The sequence below is a fragment of the Rhinolophus sinicus genome, chromosome 12 (genome assembly GCF_057876585.1).
Source record: "Rhinolophus sinicus isolate RSI-liver-muscle chromosome 12, RSI-T2T, whole genome shotgun sequence".
Lineage (NCBI taxonomy): Eukaryota > Metazoa > Chordata > Mammalia > Chiroptera > Rhinolophidae > Rhinolophus > Rhinolophus sinicus.
Window position 1 is genome coordinate 48221530 of NC_142512.1, and position 20652 is coordinate 48242181.

A 20652-nucleotide genomic window follows, 5' to 3' on the forward strand; every position below is an offset into this window, starting at 1 on the left:
AAATTTCCTCCTGACTTCAATCTCCCTTCAGCTACTCTTCTATCTTTCTACTTCCCTCCACGAGCAAGCACCTCAAAACAGTTGTCTACTTTTGGACCTTCTCTTCATAAAACCTTAATGACTTCTTTTTTGCCAAGTAGGAAGATTTGGCAAAACAACAGATGATTTCTGCTCTGAACTGTTCTTCTCCCCTTACTTCTTCATCTCTTCATGTTTTCCAATGTTGGCTCAAATGTGATCATTTCAGTGAGGCCAGCACTGACCACCCAAATCCTGTGATGAACCCAAATCTGTGATGAACCCAAATCCCACCAGCTCTCTCCATCCTCTAACTCTATGCTGTTTTGTATAACCAACTATATAATTCTGTTTTTATATTTATTATTTTTTGTCTTTTCCCCCTAGCCAGAAGGTACTACCACAGGGGAATGGATCTGTGACGTTTTTATGCTCACTAACATAACCAAAGTACCTAGAACAATGCTTAGCACATAACAGGTTTCAATAAAGATTTGCAATATAATGAAGGATTAACATATCTAATGGGTGATTATTTAATTGGTATTTTTCTCCTCTACAGATAGTAAATCTAAAGGCCTTGTCAGTTGTGTTCACTACTGTACCATAAGCGCTCAAAAAAATATTAAATGATTAAATTAATAGACTTCTTTTTTTCATATGTGAACCTTTTTTGCATATATTGACTAAAGAGATTTATAGTAGTCTGATACTTACAAGGACAAAGGGATGTTCCTTTCGCGCCTTAACTTTAAGAAGCGAAGCCTTGCCATTGCACAGACCTGCCGTCTCCAGAGAGTTCCATTACTGACAACCATTTTCAATTCAGGAAGAGAACAAAGAGCCTGCTGCATTTCGGACTCAATTCCAGTATCTCTTGTCACATCAATTTTCTCCTGTTTCTGAATGCCCAAATCTAAACCATGTAACAAACCATTATAATAAGCTATGTTATTTACTTTCTCTTTAGAAATTCTGAAAATTATATTAGAATATTTGTAACAACACTTCTAACAAGTTAAGCTACTGATATCTTTAAGTCTTATATTCAAAATCTTTCCTTCAAATGTAATGGATCCAATTTAATGAGCAAATTGATTTTTGAGCATGGTTTAGGCCTCTTGGAAAATATTTATTCTTTCATACCAACAGCAGCAGCTCTTCACCAAGGGGTTTTTGCAGCGAGAGTTTTATGCAAAAGCACAGGGATAAATTTATATAGTTGAACTTCTAAAAGCTGAGTTTCTCTGTCATCTGGACTCTCCTTCACAGGATTGGTTCATCGTTGATGACTGACATCCCAGTGACCATTTCAAGACACTGTGGTGTTTAAGTGACAGAAAGTCCACAGAAAACCTCCTGTTCAAATCCCACATACACCACACATTATAGCTGCATGGCTTGGCTAATTGCTCGACTTCTCTCAACCTCACTTTTCTCACCTGCATCATGAAGTTATTATGGAACTAAGAACAATATAATCCCACAGCTGAGTACAATGGCTGGCACACAGTACGCTCATAAATTCTTCTCATTATTAGAAAGTAAACTAAGGGAAGATACCATCTTATTTAATCGTCTGTTATTAACACATTAATTAGAATTAGTTCACTAGCTAAATAAGAGAACATTTTTATAGGGAATGGCAATTAAGAGACAAAGCCAGAATTCATGACATTCGCAGAGAGCTAACTGATGATAAAGGACAAGTGGCCATTGCAAAGGGATGGGGCTGTCGCTAACATGAGAGGCAGACAGATGTCACAAAGTAATTTCCCTAGCACTAAGCCTGATTATGTAGATATAAAATAACTATGCTTTTAAAAATGGACAGTCTTATTTTATATGTGATACACATTCTAGGCATAATCCCACATAAAAATCTGCAAATATGAATTAATAATGGTTATTTTCTTTTTCATTTTTCTTAATTTTCTGCTAGACACACATTTTTATACCTGGTCCATCAACTGCTGATTTGCCTTCTAGATTCAAAAATACTTCATTCAGAGTTGTCATGGAAACACTATAATTCATTATGCCCTGGTTAGAACATTTATCAAGGTCATTGTAGAGATCTAAAAAGCAGATAGTAATAAAGTGATACAATTAAAATTAGTAATGAGTACACTAAAACATTAATTCCTAAAAATTAGTCAGAATAGATAAATCTAAAATCTAAATAGATAAATAGATAAAATCTAAATAGATAAATCTAAATCTAAAATCGTAAGCTTTAAAATTACTTGTATCACTGAGACCAAGTGTGTGTTTGTATAACGATGGATCTGTGTGTCTGTTTAAAAATTCATTAAGCATGGGTGAACTATATATTTTCTTCTCCATAGTTTCTAACTTTTCTATACTGAGCATATTACATGTATAATTAAATTATAATTTGCAATGACCCTATTAAATTGCTTACAAGTGTTTCAAAAATAAGGTCTTATTTAATCTGTATCTCTAACATAAGCTAAGTTTCTGCTATTTCAGAAAAGAGATTATTTCAAAGCTTCATTTAAAGCTAAGCAAATATGGATTTCTTAGTGACATACACTTGTGGAAATTTTGGTTTTTCTTGCATTCAAACCATGTATCTGTTAACACTCTCCATCATGGTGGAAATAGGAGGAAGAAGCATACTTATGAATAAATATTTTCATGTCTACAAGCTTTAAACCTCACTGGTAGAAAACACAATCAGCACAATCTTGGAAATGTAGCTATATTCTATGTGGTCACACAGTAAGTTACCTGAAAATCTGTTTGTTCTTTCCAAGGGCAAACTATACACAAGTTTTTCTTCAGTTTCTGCTCTTAACTTGGCATCAGGGATGTGCTGTCTAATGAGGGATGTGACTCTCTCTGGATTACACATTTCATTCCTGTGTAAACTAATGTTTCAAAAGAAGCATAAGCCTTTGAATTCTTCTCCAACACAACTGCTCATGAAAAAACAGCTTTTGATTAAATAATTTGTGTATATTTCAAGCATATCCTGCTAACTTCAGTAATCACTTCCCACAAATCAGATATTCCACTGCAAAGTGCTAATTGGTAGCCTATTTTGCATTATTTTAAATGGGAAAAAATAAAGTGCAGTACATGTCAACCTCAAACCCCCAGCAAACTTCCTAAAATGTAATTAAAGCAATTTGAAATTTCAGGACACACACACACACGTGCACATATAATCATGATTGGATGTAAAGTGCATGGAATATTGCTTCTGGATCACTGAAAAATTAGTAAGATTTTTAATAAGCACTTGCTTTCTATGCATCAAATGGCCTCTCTTAATGCCAACAACTCATTTGTCATGCTTTCTAAAACATCTCATGTGGTATTCTGACATTGAAGTGGATTCTGACATGCGAAGCATATTTAGAATACAATTTCAGACTTTTAGAGCATACAGGTTTGTTAAAAATGATCAACTTCTTTTTGGGAACATAAATTTTTCCTATATAAATACTGGCCAAAACACATTATATTGAAAGATACGTATACTTGTTAGAAATTTACATGCTTAAAACCAAGAGATAACCAATAAGGAAAATGTTAGTGATGGAGATATTTTGTACTGTTCATTGTAAATCAATTTCCACCAAATATTAAGTTGACTTTTTAAATATCTCTAAAGGATTACATGAAATGTCATCCTTCTTACTGACACACTCATATTAAAAACAGCTACTCCCAGAATACATTACCTTAAATGATATCCAAGACCCCATTTTCGCTTCAGAAACAGAGATGATCCTGCACATTTCAACTTCCCATTAGACAGAAACACTTTCCTATCTGAGGAGAAAACAAAGAAAGAGTGAATTAAGTGAATTCCTTATATGGTTTATTCTTCACTCTGGAGACCAAAACACTGAATGAATTTTTCAGTATGAATGCAATCATGATATAATTGAGCTCCTGTGTGCAGGATTAATTCTCACTCCCATGCCTACCTTGGGGCAGAACTCAGAAATTCACTGCATCCCTCACAGCTGATCCAGTGGCATAAAATACTGCAAGGATGGCTCAATTCTCAACTCTCCTTTGTCCACGTACTTTGCTATGTAACTCTGCAGTGTTCTCTCACCATGGGCAAAGTGACCTGCTCCACCCCTTGATAATAACCTCCACCATGTGAATTGCTTTGGCCAATGGAATGCTAGTGGACACTGGCAAACAAAGGTTTGAAATGGGCGTATGCACTGGGATTTGCTCCCTTGAACCTCAGTCACTGCCATGAGAATGTCTGGGAAAACAAAATACACCTAGAGTAGGGCTGAGTCACCTAAAGCACCCTAGCCAGCAGCTACTCAACCACCTGATGTATAAGCGAACCCAGTCAAATACCTGGAACTCTCTCTAGGTGAACCACCCTAAACTGCCAACTCTCCAACTCATGCACTAAAGCAATGCTTATGGATTTAAGGCACTGAGTCTGGGGATGATTTATTACACAGCATTTCTGAGGCAGGAGATAGCTGACACAAGAGGTAGAGTATATATTACCTTACATTTCATGGAGAAAACTTAGAATAGTGTTATATTGCACATCAGACAGTAAAAATTTCTCTTCTTTCCACTGAGTCCCTTTCTGATTTAATTTTCCCCAGATTCTTCCTTCACACAGGTTTACTGATAGCCTCCCCTACCTGCCACTATTTTCTAGGAAAAAACATTTGTTCTATCTCTAATTCTCTAATCTTGCATCTGCACACCCAACACCTCACTCAGTGAACAAAGATGATCCTAAAAAGGCAACAAATGGTGGTAAATTTAAAAAAGATTTTTCTCCCAGCTAAAAGTTTTTTTCTATCCAACAAAAAAACTATACATGAAAGGTAAAATTCAAAAAAATATATACTTGTGATTAATGTAGACAGTCAAAAAAGTTACAGACTAGAAGACACGCAAAACGTGGCTCTCAGAACTCATTGGGAGATCAGAATTCCTCTGAGGCAAAGTACATCCCTAAAATACAGTCACTCAAAGGGATTGCAAACAAGAGTCTCTTCTTTTAAAAACAGATCATAGTGCTCGTTTCGACAGCACATATACTAAAAACAGATCATAGAGTTCATCTCTTATGTTAAAACCTTAAATAACTAATTAGAATAAAGAGACCAAGACTCACCAGCCAAGATGTCAGCCTCATCTATGAAATGGGTACTAAAAAGGATCACGTGGTTTGTTTTACGCTCCCTCAGGAGGTTCCAAACTTGGTGCCTTGAAAAAGGATCCAATCCAGCAGTTGGTTCATCCAGTAGCAAAACCTATAGAGAAGGAACTATATGAAAACATCTTCCACTTCTTCAGAAAGGATCTTCAGAAAGTAGCATGGAAACCAATATGACTTCTAGATTCAAACACAATCCTCCCCCATATCTCTAGTGGGCTTGCCTGGTCCTTTACTACAAATTCTCTCACGTTTGGTAATGAGAGTTTGGACTTTAATAAAGTTTTATATCCTTTAATCCAAATTAATCTCAAAAAACAATTTTTTCTCTCACCTGAGGATCTCCTAAAATGGCAATCCCAAATGTTAGTTTTCTCTTCTGTCCATCACTTAATTTTTTAGCAATGACATCTTGAATGTTTTGTAAGTCTAATTCCATTATAACTCTTTTCACCTATCAAAAAAAAACCTACATTAATACAAAACGTTTTACTTTGAGCAGTCTTAACTCCCTAACAAATTTGAAGAAATTTATTCTAGGACTTCATTGATTAAGCTTTACTTATGAAAGAGTAAAGTAACAGTTAAACAAAAATACAGTTGGGAACAAATTAAGTAAATTATTTGCAAAGCCATCAATTCTAATATCTTCACCTACCTCTTTTTCCACTTCTTTTGGCTGAATCCCTTTTATTTTAGCAAATAGCCTGAGGTTGTCTCTCACAGTAAGAAATTCAAATTGAATATTGATTTGTGGACAAAATCCAATGTTCTTTCTGATTTCCTCCATGTTAGTTATTTCAGAGAGTGTGGTATTATAAATAGTGGCTGATCCTATAAATAGAAATTTTAGAATATTTAACAACAGGATAGTAACTGTATGCAGTGATAATATGGGATATTCGCTGAAGAATCTTCACACTTTATAACTACATAATTAATACATTTAGAAATTCAGATTATTCTTTTTTAATTTTATTTATTGGATTGACAATTGTTAGTAAAATTACATAGATTTCAGGTGTACAATTCTGTATTACATCATCTATAAATCCCATTTTGTGTTCACCACCCAGAGTCAGTTCTCCTTCCATCACCATATATTTGATCCCCCTTACCCTCATCTCCCACCCCCCACCCCCCTTACTCTCTGGTAACCACTAAACTATTGTCTGTGTTTATGAGTTTTTATTTCTCATTTGTTTGTCTTGTTCTTTTGTTGTTTTTGGTTTATATACCACATATCAGTGAAATCACATGGTTCTCTGCTTTTTCTGTCTGACTTATTTTGCTTAGTTAGCATTATACTCTCAAGATCCATCCATGTTGATTATTCTTAACATAAATACCAGTGTCCACAGCAAAAGTATACATGGAATGACCAATAATAGTGGAATGAAATACAAGCCTTCTCATGAATTTATAGAAATATAAAATATATATTTCCTGCTCTAAATTACTCAGTTGTGTAAAACGCCTGCTTTAGAGAAACAGTTTTCTTCTACATAATCAGATTGAAGAACCTGCTTTATCAGCCAACCAGCTTTGCAAAATTATTTTCTTACCTTCCGTGGAAACAGACAACCCACTAAGAATGTTTAGCAGTGTTGATTTGCCAGCTCCACTATGTCCAAGTATTGCAGTGATTTGTCCTTCATATATGTCAAGAAATATGCCTGTTTAGAATAAAATGTGAACATCAAACTTTGGACTATATTCAGATTAAACTGACTTTCAAAAACTTGGAAGAGTAAAATGTAACTCAACATTTTGTTTTCTTGGTATTCTACTATGTCCTCTATAAAACTATATATTTGAGTCTATTCATGAAAACAAAGCATCAAGTTATCTGGAGAAATTGGATCAAGACTGGGAATGTAAATTTCTACCCTCCTTCCAGCCCCAAATCCTTCGAATGTCAAAAAATATGTATATTTAATATTAAATAATTGAGCAAAAGCTACAGGGATTAACAGAGAGTAACAGAATATTTGCTTGCTGGGCAAAAGAAAGCAGTGTGATTTAAGAAATAATCTCCTCGCAGAGCTGGAGACAGAAATACTAGGTACAGAGGCCAAGATGAGTTTATTCCATTAGGAGAGAGGGAGGATGGGTTAAGGAGAGTGAGTTAAGGAGGGGGGTAAAGTCCCCCCCCCCACCACTGGTCATTGTTCTGTTGTCACAAAAGGGTGGGTGTGGTCTCTAGAGAGGCCTGTTGGGATCCAGGACATGTCACAGGCATTTTTATATGTGTGTGCTTAGAAACTGATAATCTTTTCTTTAACATTTGACTAACTCCACTGGAAAACAACAAAGAGTTCTATTAGCACCTCAGACATTTTAAGAGATTCTCAAAGAAAGAAAACATGGAACTATATTGTCAGAGAATAAACAAGAAGGCAAACCACAACCCCAAACAGATAATGAAAAGTTCTATGAAAGTAAAAACAATTCCAGTGATACTCCAAACTCAGTTTGACAAATTCAGAAAGATTATAAACCAGCAGAAACAGTAAAATCCTATTTTTAAAAAATATTTTATACATACATACATAGAAAAATATAATATATTATAGGTGACTATCCGTAACAGAGGTATGCTTTTTTTTCTTTTCATCTATAGTCATTCTCTAATTTTCCCCTATGACTTTTGTATTTTCAGAAAACAAAAAAAAAATTTTTAATTAAAAACATCATCAAAACAATGAAATTTTTCCTTTACCTCGCAACGCTCCTATTTTTTCATGCTTTCCATTATATTCTTTTTTAACATTTCTGATTCTGAAAGAAGATTAAGCAACTGTGAGGTAAATACATTTTCTAACAGCAGAGATTATGTTAACTGCCAATACTCCAGTGTGTGATTGAACCTAAGCTTCACAAAGTAGGGTGTCACGCCTTTATGAGATCCAAGGAGGGCAGCAGTGAAAGCCCACACCACCCCCAGAAGAGATTTGCACAGACCTGCTTATACTCTTATCAACCTTGACATTTCATATATTCCAGTCATTTCTCTAAGTTAGCAAATGAAGGGAAAGCTACAATTGAAAGAAGAAAAGGAGCGTGAGAGGAAGGAACGGAGAGAGGCTTTCCCTCAGTCCTGCTCCCCTCTCCAGTTATTATTCAATCGTTCTGTTTCCAGAAATGAATGAGGAAAACGTAGGATGATGGCAGAGGACAACCTGAAAGAAAGGAGCTTTCAAAAACACATCATCTATAACAACATCTGACCTGTCGCTGGCCCTGTTGCAGCTTCCTTTCTTAAGCTGTTGCCTCTCAGTGTACAGAGTCACATAATTTGATAAGTACCTTATGGCTTCTCTTCCGTGGAACTCTGGAGACACTGGTTCAAAAGAGTCATCCGAGGAATGCTCGGTATTTAGTTCATCCTCAAAGTCTTCATGATGAGTATTTTGATGTTGGGACCAGAATGAAGACTTTAGGAAAAATAATGGTGAAAGCCTGTGGCCATCTCCATCTAATCAATCAAGACATAATTAAATATTGAATCAATCATACCACATCAGTAAAGAATGACTTCCGTCCTAGTGTGGCTTGATATCAACTTTGAATTTAAGTTATTATGTTGGGAATTTACGTTTATAACATTAAAAGTGAAGTATTACAGGTTACAAGGATATTGAAGTGAAGACAGTGTTTGGCCTTCGATAAATTTTTATCTCTGCTTCATAAAAATAAAAGAGCTTATCAAAGAAGATAAAGTTTAGCTCTAGGAAATCATATCAAACATCACGAATTTCCTCACTCTCGGGATTTCCAGACATTTGGATGCTTAACAAGAAAAATTATGTATGCTGAGTTCTGCAATAGTATATGAAGAAATATTTTGATAACCCAGAAAAAAATGAATATTGAAAGTAAGGAATATGTGAGTCACTATAAATCAACAGTCAGCCTTTTTCAAAGCCCTAAGAATAAAACAAAAGTAGAAAAACTAAGTTATTAATTACAGAAAGGTAGACTTCAGGCTGAATAACTGTTGGCATCTAGGAAAAAAGGTGTGAAAAGGAGGAGAATTAAAATTAAGACATCTAAGTGAGAAACACAGGAAAATTTTAAATCCCATAAGCAAATGAAAGAAACACAAATCAAACTGTTTCTGCCATGTCCGTTATATTTTATGTAAATTTTTTTTCAACCAGATACACCAATAATCCTTTAACTTTTTATGACCTCATGAAGTTATACAAGGATTTTTTCAAGAGATAGTTCATATCATTCCAAGGCAGAATTTGTTGTATGTATAATCAATTCAAATTTGTTTGTTTGGACTTATAATTTAATGGAAAGAAAGGAGAATAGAAAGTTCAGGTGTGGATCTAAAGAATCAAATAAAATAAAATGAATGGTATTTTAAAGATATATTCACAAAACATGAATTTACTAATGAGATGAGGACGAAATTTAATAGCTTTTACAGAGACTATAGGATAAATTGAAATGACACTGTTTTAAGTAAGCTGTTACTGAACCCTAATAAAGGGGATAAACAAGTGAAAAATGCCATTCCAAAAGAGTTGTTGAAGAGGAAGAGATATGACAATAAGCAACTTCTAGAAGTATGAGAACAAAAGACATGTAGAAAAATATATGGGAACAAATAGGAAAGGTATAACTGGAAATCAAGTGTCCTTAAAAAGAGAAATTAAAAGAATGGTGTGTTGTGGTTTTAGAGAGGTAATGTGGGAAAGCAGAAATGATCAAAGATGAAAACGGGTAAAAACATCTAGAGCTGACCTAGCCAGAAAGGGAAATTATACCGTGAAAAAGCAAAGGAAAAATTTTTAAAGGGGGAAAAATTAAGAAGTTCATCCTATTCATAGAAATTATAGCATTTTTTAGAATACATCCAAGATTGCAGGAATTTTTCATACTTCTGTTTTGCTGCTACTGAAGTTATTTCTTATTTGGGTTAAGTGGCATTTGCTTTTCCTCAGTAACTAAAGCCAGAAACAAGGGCAACCCTTATCTTCACCCACCATTTCTCATTTCTTTCATATATAATTAAGCACCAAATCAAATCATTTCTCTCACATAAGTATCTCTTGAATCTGTCCTCCCCACTATATTACCCTGACACCTTCATTTGGTCCCTCTCTCTCTAACATAATTGTAACAGTGTCCACATGCTTTGAGCCCATCCTTTACACAGCTACCAGAGTAATATTCTTAAAACACAAATCACATCAGTGGAAGGTCCTACATAAATCTATTTCAATCTTTCTCTATTTCCTGAACGAGTGACTCTAAGGCTCTTGGATTTCTTGGATAAATATAGTTTAAAATAAATATATTGTGTTAATTCAGGATAGTTAAAAACAAAAAACAAACCTACTATCTGCTATGACCATCATTGCAAAAAAAAAGATATTTTTCACTATGTAAATGTATTTATAGAAAGGCTATAATCTCACCAAAGACATCATATTAAATAATTAACAAATTTCACATTATTTTTCCCATTTCAACAAAAACAAGTAAAAACTGTGTCAAGGATGATACGTGAACTGCTCTAGAAGGTAGAATTCCAAATGCTGCCTGTGACCTAGCATGTGACGAGGCACCTACAGAAGGACTTAACTGGAGGTGAGCCTCAGACTATCAGGATCGTTGCATGCTGTATGGCCCTGGGTGTAGCTGTGCACAGGCCTGTGTACTTGGACAAAAATCTCCCCTTGTAACCCTTGCTAGCTGGTTAACAAGGTAGAACAATGTCTCACAACCAACTATGCACCAGCACTACCTAACAACTTTTAATTTCCCCTATGCTATGCTGTTTCCCACTGCTGAGCATACGTGCTGTTCATGTTGACTGAAAAACCTTTTTTGCACTCTTGTCTACCAGGTAAACTTATCTTTTAAACACAGCTGAAGTTCCAAGCTTTTTCTGATTCACCAACTCAGGGACTTACCCTATCACAGAACCTGTGACATCTTCTCTTATTACACTTCTTACACTACATTTATTAATAAATACCAATTTCCATAAGCATTTCAACAGCTACCTATGAAAGCTTTGAAGATGCAGACTGTGGACCCACACTGACTTCAACGAGCAGTTATATGCTAAATAGGCTGATGAAAACTGCTATCTCATTAGTATCCACTTCGTGGGAAATTCTTGGTTTGTTCTGTTTCTGAAAAAGAGTTATAAATGTAAAAGCATTTATATATAACCTGCTCTAAAAATGTTGATCTGAAAGATGTTGGTAAAACTTTGGATTACAGAATACGTATTGTACCCAAGTAAAGAATACATATTGTACCTAAGTAAAGGGAAGTGAGATTGAATTTAGGGATCTGAAAGAAGGAAGGGGAGGTGGGCGAAGGCAGGAAAGAGCAGGAGGAGGAGGAGCTGGTTACGAGAGAAAATAACGAGTTCATTCTTGCAGTCCTTCAGAAAATGTCTATTGAGAGCCTCTATGTATCAGGTAGTCTCTAGATGGAAAACATACATTGTTTATCCTGAAAGTTTAAAAAGGAGGACAAGTATATGCATTTATTTAATTCACCCGGAATTTATGCCAAACACTCTCCTAGATGGCTTGAAGCTATCAGTGTAATAGTAAAAAGCAAACATCTCCTCCCTCATGGAGACTTACATTCTAGAGACAAAAGACAGGAAATGAGCAATAAATATTTAATTCTATGTAAAAAAGAAAAAGAAAAAAGAGCATTAGGTTAGCTTTATTCAAAATTTTAGTCCAGATTCTGCTGTGTTCTTGGGCCAAACACATTACCTCTCCAGACCACTATTTCAGATTCTCTGAGATGTGAGCTCTGTACGAAATGCTGAACTAAATACCGTGTTTCCCCGAAAACAAGACCTAGCTGGACAATCAGCTCTAATGCATCTTTTGGAGCAAAAATTAATATAAGACCCAGTATTATATTATGTTATATTATACCTGGTCTTATAGTAAAATAAGACCCAGTTTATATATTATATATTATATTATATTATATTATATTATATTATATTATATTATATTATAATTAGTCCCGGTCTTATAGTAAAATAAGATCGGGTCTTATATTAATTTTTGCTCCAAAAGATGCATTAGATTGTCCGGCTAGGTCTTATTTTTGGGGAAACATGGTATTGATTGGTAAAATTGTATGATTGTATGCACACACAGGAACTGAAAGAAAAAATTTGAATTCCATTTTCTCAGATTTAAATATTAGTTATTGTGCCTTTCTGTAGGTAGGGAAAGTATTTGGAGAAGAAAAACAAGCAAATTATGAATGAGTGGAAGACTTAAAAGAAATTGGAAATGTGCCTATTACAATACAAATTAAATTGTAGAGGAAAGTGTTGGAGAAAAAAGTATTCTTAACGTAGAAAACCAAAAATTTAGGAAAGGAAAAATGTCACATGGCACAGAGTTGTTACAGGGAAAAACTGACTTTGGAGTATTAAAAAGCTCATGATTCCCTCTACTCACTAGAAAGAATTCTGATATTTCATACGAGAGTTCTGGGCCTAGAGGCTAAAAACAAGTTGATTTGATTTACACTGCAAAGAGTAATAAATGTTGGGTAAAAGAGAAAAAAAGAAACTTCAAAAGGAGGAAGACGATGAGAAAATGGCCAAGAGTCTAGCCCCAGTTCAGTTGGGGGACACTTTTAAGGGTTTAGAGAAAAGAAAGTGTTTAAGACCATTGCCATGTATGTGAATGAGAGAGTGAATACCCTCAGAAGATAAGATCTAGGAATTTAATTTTCATTTTGCAGAAATGAAATGCAGAGTTTGAGAAATGACAGAAGAGTAAATTTTTTCAATTATTCAGACACTAGAATGCTGATTCTTTGTGACCTGTGCCAAGGCAAGGACACGTATTAACTTGGTTTTATATGGGTTACATACATTATATGCTACTAAAAGAAGAAATTTCATTTAATTTTGAAAAATCATTCATTCACAAGAATAATTTTACAAAATAATTTTGAAGGAAATTTGCTAAATGCAAAAGAAATTACTTATTTAAAACTATATTAACGGAACCAATAAAAGGAATAGAGATAAAAACCTAAATAATAGTATAATTACTATTTACCTCTACCATGTAGAGGTAAAATACATGAAACAAAATCTAGAGGAAAATTATGAATATTTTTTTAAATAGAATGCCTGAATTAGAAAACAGATAAAGGAAAATACCACAATAAATAGGGTTTAAAAAGGATGGAAATATTCAGATTCTGACATGTAAAAAGGAATTATGTATGAGTAAAATTTGTGGATTTTAAGACAAAATAAAATGTAAGTATACTAGTTCCTAGGATTATCTGTGTATACTACATAGGAATTTTATTATAATTATTTAAAGTCATTTGTAGAGTTTATTAATTTTTAAAACACTATATAAAACATTTTTGTTAGGCTAATCTTCCCACAAAAAAGGGAGAAAAGAAGAGGTCATCCATTAACTTTACATTGTGTTTCGTTCTTCATATTCCTGAGATTCAGAAGAACAAGTTTACTAGAGCCAAATATTAGCAAGAACTATTTAATGAACTATGTGAGTGAGTTGAATTCAAGCACTAAAAAACATTATCCAATAGCTGCTTTAGGTGTTTCCTTCCCTCTCCTCAGCTAAAACACACACACACACACACACACACACACACACACACACACACACTCATACACACACACCCTACCTTTATAAAATATAAAATCCAAAATAAATATAAATTATTTTTAATTAAAATGTTTTTACAAAATAATTCCATTCAGACCATTAAAGAGTGAGATGAAAATGAGGGAATTCTACTGATCTGAAATGTCCTCCACTCCTCAGTAATCGGAAATCCTTCTTAAATTACAAATATTAAGACATTACCTAAGAAACAGAATTGCTTTAAATTCAACTTTAACCACACTAGTACTTACCAGGCAGAACTCGCTCAAAATATAATGTTAATATCAAATAGAGAAGAGTATCAAGTACCAAAATGAAGAAAGTAACTATCATTATGTATGACTCTCCAGAGGGATCAGGAAAAATAACACCATTCAAGTAATATTCCAGGTGTGTAATCTGAGATTTAAAACAAAATAAAAACTGGATGAACCTATAGAACTAAAGTTTTCAAAAACAGTGCTACCTAAACAAATATAATTCATATTTTAATATGCCTTTCTCCAAAAATGCACAGTGAAGTTTTAGTCATAGTGTTGCTCTATACAAATAAAATTGTCATAAAAGTGGGAAATGCTAAATGAGAAAGTAACACAATTGAAGAATAGACATCTAACTAATTGATTATCACAGATGTTTTAAAGAAGGGAATTTGGAGAAGTGGACAAACAACCAAAAATAATATTCTGGGAAAAGAAACAGAATAGGCAGTGAAATGGGAGGCCATTTATAGGAAATATAAAAATGCTAAGTATAAGATATGGCAGAAACATTAATATATGAAATAAGTATTAAAGACATGAAGAAATTATTTTTAAATAAATAGAAAATAGAAAGCTAATAAAGATAATAGCTAACATAGCATGTATCAGGCACAATTCTAGCTTTATGCATTCATATATAATAACACAGTCTTCACAATTACCCCCATCAGGTGAGTTCTACTGACATCCCCATTCTGTAGATGAAAGAAGTGAGGCCACATAAGTCAAGTGACTTGCTCAAGGTCACCCAGCTGGGATATGGCAGAGCTGAGACCAATTCATGCCTTCCGGTCCCACTCATTACTTGCAAACTCCACCTTTTACTGCCTCTTTAAATGGGATCATAAACCAGGTATTTTTGAGTGGTCAGATGATGGGCAATTATTTTTCTTCTTTAAAATTTCTAAGATTTCACAACTGATTTATCTGCTTTATTACTTTGATAAGAATTTTGTTTATTCAGCTTTTTAACAGTAGAATTTCTTCAACTACAGAGTGATTGGTCATTAAGTTTCATGAAGCACTAAAATCTTCAAAATTTTGAAAATCTTGTAAATAAAATCATGAAATAATTGTGTTCTTACCTGGGTCATTCCAGTAGTGAAGGCAAAAGGGCTGAAAAGACCTAAAACCCATTCCAAAGATGAAGGGAGTTGCCTAAACAAGGTACTGTATCCCAGACATCCCCAGAATACAGTGAAGAGAAACCCCACCACACCGGTAAGGACAGATTTCTTTATCAACACGCTCAGGAGGAAAGCAAATGCTATCTGAGAGAAAAAAGAGGAGTTACAATTGGTATTTCCTTTGAGAATCATAAATAGCAATATTCATCAATTTCTCACATTGTCAAAACCTTTCTCAAAGCATATGGAATCCAGGATACAAAATTACTGACTATACCATATCAATATCCTGAAGAAACATTATTTGCTCATATATTTGAAACCTGAAACAGATTAAAAGACACATACATGTTTTGTCAACTCACCAAAGATAGGCCATATAGGATAAAGAGTGTGAATATCACCATGAAGCCAGTATTTATTACAACTTGGGTAGATGTTATTATCAGAGCCATAAAAATTGACATCATAAAGATGTAGCCAGCACATATCAATCCCCAGGAGAGCCTATGGTAGAAACAAGGTGTTAATTCAAAATATCACATACACACAAACGTTTGGAGAGACAATATGCAAAATGGTGAAGACTGTAAGTTCTGACACCAAACTTACTAGGGTCAAGTTTACTATAAAATTGTGGTTATGCACATTTTAGCTCTATGATCGTGGTCAAGTGATCCTTTCTCACCCTCATCTGTAAAATGGGGTTCACCATGGTGGCTATCTCATGGTTGTTCAAAGGATTAACTGAGATAATACACATGAAGACTTTAGCTTAGCAATTATTACAATTATCTTTCCAAATGTACAATGCATTTTAAAATTAATATTACATATACTCTTATCTTTCAGTCAAGGGACTATATAAATGTCAATGGAAAAATAATACTGTCACCTCTAAATTCCCTAAGCTTCCTTAAGGTACACGATTGTTCTGAATGTTTAACTGAAATCTCTTTAAGTAAAGCTCACTTCATTTTTTATCCTTATATGGCTATTGCCATTAGCCATTCAATATATTGTTTTTAAGAATCAGAATATAGCAATGATGCTAACAAATACAAAACTAAAAGTGAAAGGTGTTGGGATTATAGATATGCATAGCACTCAAAACATGGTTGTTTTAGAAAATCTGTGGAAATAGATGTAAATATATGTTTTAAACAGGAAAAGGACTCTCACGTTTAAAATGTGACATTTCATGAGAACACTAACAAACTGCCAAGTACCCTCTGGACTTACATAGGGCTTTCAGATTATGTGTGAAAACTTTGTACAGATAATGCACTTGAAAGCCTTTTATACACTCTAATGTAGTACACAAATGTAAGTTACTACTACCACAAGTACATAGCGTTTTACTAAGAGTAAACTTAAGTGATCATAGTTTTCCTAACTCTCTCATGCTTTCGTTACTTAATTTGAAATTTTAAAAATCTTTTACAAATTCAAATACCTAACAATCTTAATCAGTTGATTTTTGAAGATAAGCAACTGAATTCACCTTTCACCTATGAAAAATATCGACTCCCAATAATTAAATATATTGCCTGAAAGAGCTGGCCATAGGTTGAGGTAAGGAGAGCATGGCATATTAAGATTAGTTAAGAAGAAAGGAAATGAGAAAAAAATGTACAACTTTTATGCTCAATGAATTAATAAGAGCATCAGACATACGTAAATTCCAATGCAAGTATAAACGCATAAACCAAGTCAAATACAATTATTTTCTATAATCCATGCTTTCGTCACTTATACATTGCTGGTAGGAATATAAAATGATATGCCCACTCTGGAAAACAGTTGGGCAGTTTCTTATAAAACTAAACCACCATACAGTCCAGCAATCACACCACTGGGCATTTATCTCAGAGAAATAAAGACTTATGTTCCTATAAATACCTAGACATGAATGTTCATAGCAGCTTTATTTATAATACCTAAAAACTACAAACAACTTATCTCTCCTTCAGAGAAGGAAGGATTAAACAAACTGAGGTGAATCCATATCATGGAATAGTACTCAGCAATAAAAAGGAGCAAATTGCTGAGAGATGCAACAACTTGAATGAAGTGCCAGGGAATTGTGCTGAGTGGAAAAAACCAACCCCCAAAACGCTATATAAATGAATGCATTTATATAGCATTTCTGAAACGTCAGAATTACAAAAATGGTGAGCAGATTAGTGGTTACCAGGGGTTAGGGATGGGGGACAGGGAAGAGCGTTGAATGTGGTGATAGAACTAACTGTTCGGTATCTTCACTGTGTTATTGTCAGTACTGTGGTGTGAAAGCGTACAACAGTTTTTGACCATGTTATCATTCGGGGGAACTGGATAAACATGGGAGCTCTCCAATTATTTCTTATAACTAAGTATAAAACTATTCAAAATAAAAATGTTTAATTAAAAAAATTGTAGTTACTTGTAGAACTAAGTTTAAAAAGGAGAAAGAATGGTATGTACTCTGTCAGTGTAGGAACAGTACAACTATTAAAAATTGGGGGGATTGGGGAAAGCATAAGAAAAAAAGTATTTTAACTACTTTCAGTTATTATATTGAAATAATATTATTAGTATTGTTATACTGTTGTGTGTGTATTTCTGGATAAAAGAAATGAATAATTAGGGATATTCTAATTCTAACATTCTCTGTATCTCTCCTAGAGAATGAGAATTCTCAGTGCGTAAGAAAGGAGATATGGTTATACTATGGGAGAGATGAAATAAAAGCCCTATAGTACTATATTTGAATTGTAAGTATCAGTATAAACACATAAGAGATTTATCTTTAATGTGTGTATGTTATTATATACATAAAATGTAGACTATATATCATTATTCTATATCTGCTGAAAAAGGTAGAAACAATGACCAATCCAATAGCAAAGAATATTTCTAGCATATAATGGTTTTGAAATACTTTTTCCAATTAAAAGAAACAAGAGCATCTTGTTATACAAAATAGCAAGGAACCTATCCAAAATAACAATAATATTAATAATCATAACCCACTTAGACTCTTGACAAAAGGAATCAGAAACCAACCTGAAGTGGGTTCCTTTAGTCAAAGATGGGGCAATCTGAGTTTCAGTAAGAACAATAATTACAGTGGATTGTGGATTGAAACCTAGTAGACACGTTAAGATCCACGAGTTTATAATGGTATTTAAAGAGCTAGTCATCTATGGAGTATGTTAGGGAAACAATTATCTTGAAAACAAAGGGAAAAAAAACAAGCAAAAAATTCTGGTTTTAATCATTTGTTATATCTCTTTTTTTTTTCCTAGTCCACCCTCTTAAAAAAAATTAGCCTCAATAGGAGCTAATCTTAGTCCATATATATTTAAATTAAATTCTCTCAATTATAAGGATAATTCTGGTTCATAGAACTGAAATGACTAGAATTTCATATTAAATAAATGTGCAATTAGAAAGGGATTACTATAAGTAATTTTCATGATCTATTCACAATGTTTTATGTAAGAAATTACTCTCGATATTCTTTAAGAATTCTGCATTCTTGAGCCTTATTTGGGTTAAGTAGATTATAGCAAAATTTGTGCCTGATCAGGAATAAAATGGAAAAGGGTAAAATATACAAGAACTGTGGGGACTTTATAAGAAATACATCAGTTTCACCTCAATCCCTGGGATGCCTACATCTGGTAATAGGGTTCTCTTGGAAGTTAAATTGTCAAAGCCATACTTTTTATGCACATTATTTCATTTTTAAAATCTCTCTTCATTGACTTTGAAGAGAAAGAGGAGTAAAGAGCATATTTACAGAACATTCTCCCCAATAACTGATGCAATATTAACTAATTTTTAAAAACCTCTAGCCAATGCAAACCCTGCTACCTCGGACAGTGCTATATCAGCAGAACTTTCTGCTGTGTTGTACCTCAGTTTGGGGCACTTAGAAGGTTGGATCCAAATGTAATGCTTACCTCAAAAACACGACAATACCTTTGTCGGCATTTCTATATGCATTTGTCGGCGCATTTCGCCAACAGCTTTTTCTATCAAGGGGAAACTAGCCCCTTATCACTAATTTCATTTTCTTATAATTTCTCTTATAATCTAATGAGTTTCTCTATTTATTAATGTGTGAGACACAAGTCAACTTACCAGAATGCTGACTCTCGGAGACCCATCACCATCATTAGTTTCTTAAATTTTTTTCTTTCTTTTGTAACATTTAATGATGCAAAGTATATAAAAGGGGAGAAAGAAATAATACAAATAAAAATAACCCATTCATTTACATTCTTTTCATTAGAAATGAAACGTAGTGTCCTCATATTTATTCCAATAACTGATGTCAGCTCCTCCATCACAGAATGATTTGTTGTGACCTAAATTGGGATGTTAACAAAAAAATTTATGATGTTAACTATATTAGAAAAATATATTAGAACACTATATACCTTTGTTTCTTTTAATTTTCAGTATTTATGTATTTCCATTATTTTAAAATATGGTAAACTATTAATTCCATCACGATGATCTTGATGACCTTTGGAATTAATTGACATTAATTAGGAGTCATGTGAGAAATTCCTGGGGGGGTCTACCAGGCACAATATACTGTGAGAGGTGATGGAGAGAGAGGTGCAATCCAAACACACACTTCTCACTTTAACAGTTTTATGCTTTGTGGTGCAGATGGAGAAGGAAGGAGAGACATCAAACAACTCGTGCGCAATCAGCTGCTTAATTATAATTGAGCAATTGCATGAAAGGAGAAGTAGAGACTGAGAGAGGAGCAAAAACAAGGAAGGCTTCCCCACAGAAATGACATCAGCATCAACAGCTGAAGGCTGTGATCTTACTTAAACAAAGATTATGTGGGGAGAGTTGAGGATGAAGAGACGGCATGCACAAAGGAAAAAGGAGCATAGTATATTGGAGGCACAAAAAAGAGGTCCCTGCAGCAAAAAATAGAGATAGAAATACAGATGAGAGAGAGAGAGAGAGAGAGAGAGAGAGAGAGATAGATAGATAGATAACCGTGTTTCCCCGAAAATAAGAGCTAGCCGGACAATCAACTCTCATGCGTCTTTTGGAGCAAAAATTAATATAAGACCTGATATTATATTATATTATATTATATTATATTATATTATATTATATTATATTATATTATATTATATTATATTATATTATATTATATTATATTATATTATATTATATTATATTATTACTCGGTATTATATTATACCCAGTATTATATTTATATATTATATATTATATATTATATATTATATATTATATATTATATTATATTATATTATACCTGGTCTTATAGTAAAATAAGACTGGGTCTTATATTAATTTTTGCTCCAAAAGATGCATGAGAGCTGATTGTCCGGCTAGGTCTTATTTTCGGG

General features: G+C 33.7%; 1 protein-coding gene across 4 annotated transcripts in view; it reads right to left on the reverse strand.

Annotated features, from left to right (window-relative positions):
• The window catches only part of ABCA10 (ATP binding cassette subfamily A member 10), a 49254-nt gene that overhangs the window by 21134 nt on the left and 7468 nt on the right, over positions 1–20652 (reverse strand). For all 4 annotated transcript variants that reach the window (XM_019732834.3, XM_074319574.2, XM_074319573.2 and 1 more), the window contains exons 6-19: positions 19391–19617; positions 15625–15766; positions 15218–15403; positions 14121–14268; positions 8510–8678; positions 7923–7981; positions 6766–6876; positions 5859–6034; positions 5535–5654; positions 5159–5297; positions 3732–3822; positions 2773–2912; positions 1977–2096; positions 736–934 (exon numbers count right to left, since the gene is read on the reverse strand). In XM_019732834.3, the coding sequence (XP_019588393.3) occupies positions 736–934; positions 1977–2096; positions 2773–2912; positions 3732–3822; positions 5159–5297; positions 5535–5654; positions 5859–6034; positions 6766–6876; positions 7923–7981; positions 8510–8678; positions 14121–14268; positions 15218–15403; positions 15625–15766; positions 19391–19617 (2027 nt within the window). The remainder of the gene's footprint in view (positions 1–735; positions 935–1976; positions 2097–2772; positions 2913–3731; positions 3823–5158; positions 5298–5534; positions 5655–5858; positions 6035–6765; positions 6877–7922; positions 7982–8509; positions 8679–14120; positions 14269–15217; positions 15404–15624; positions 15767–19390; positions 19618–20652) is intronic.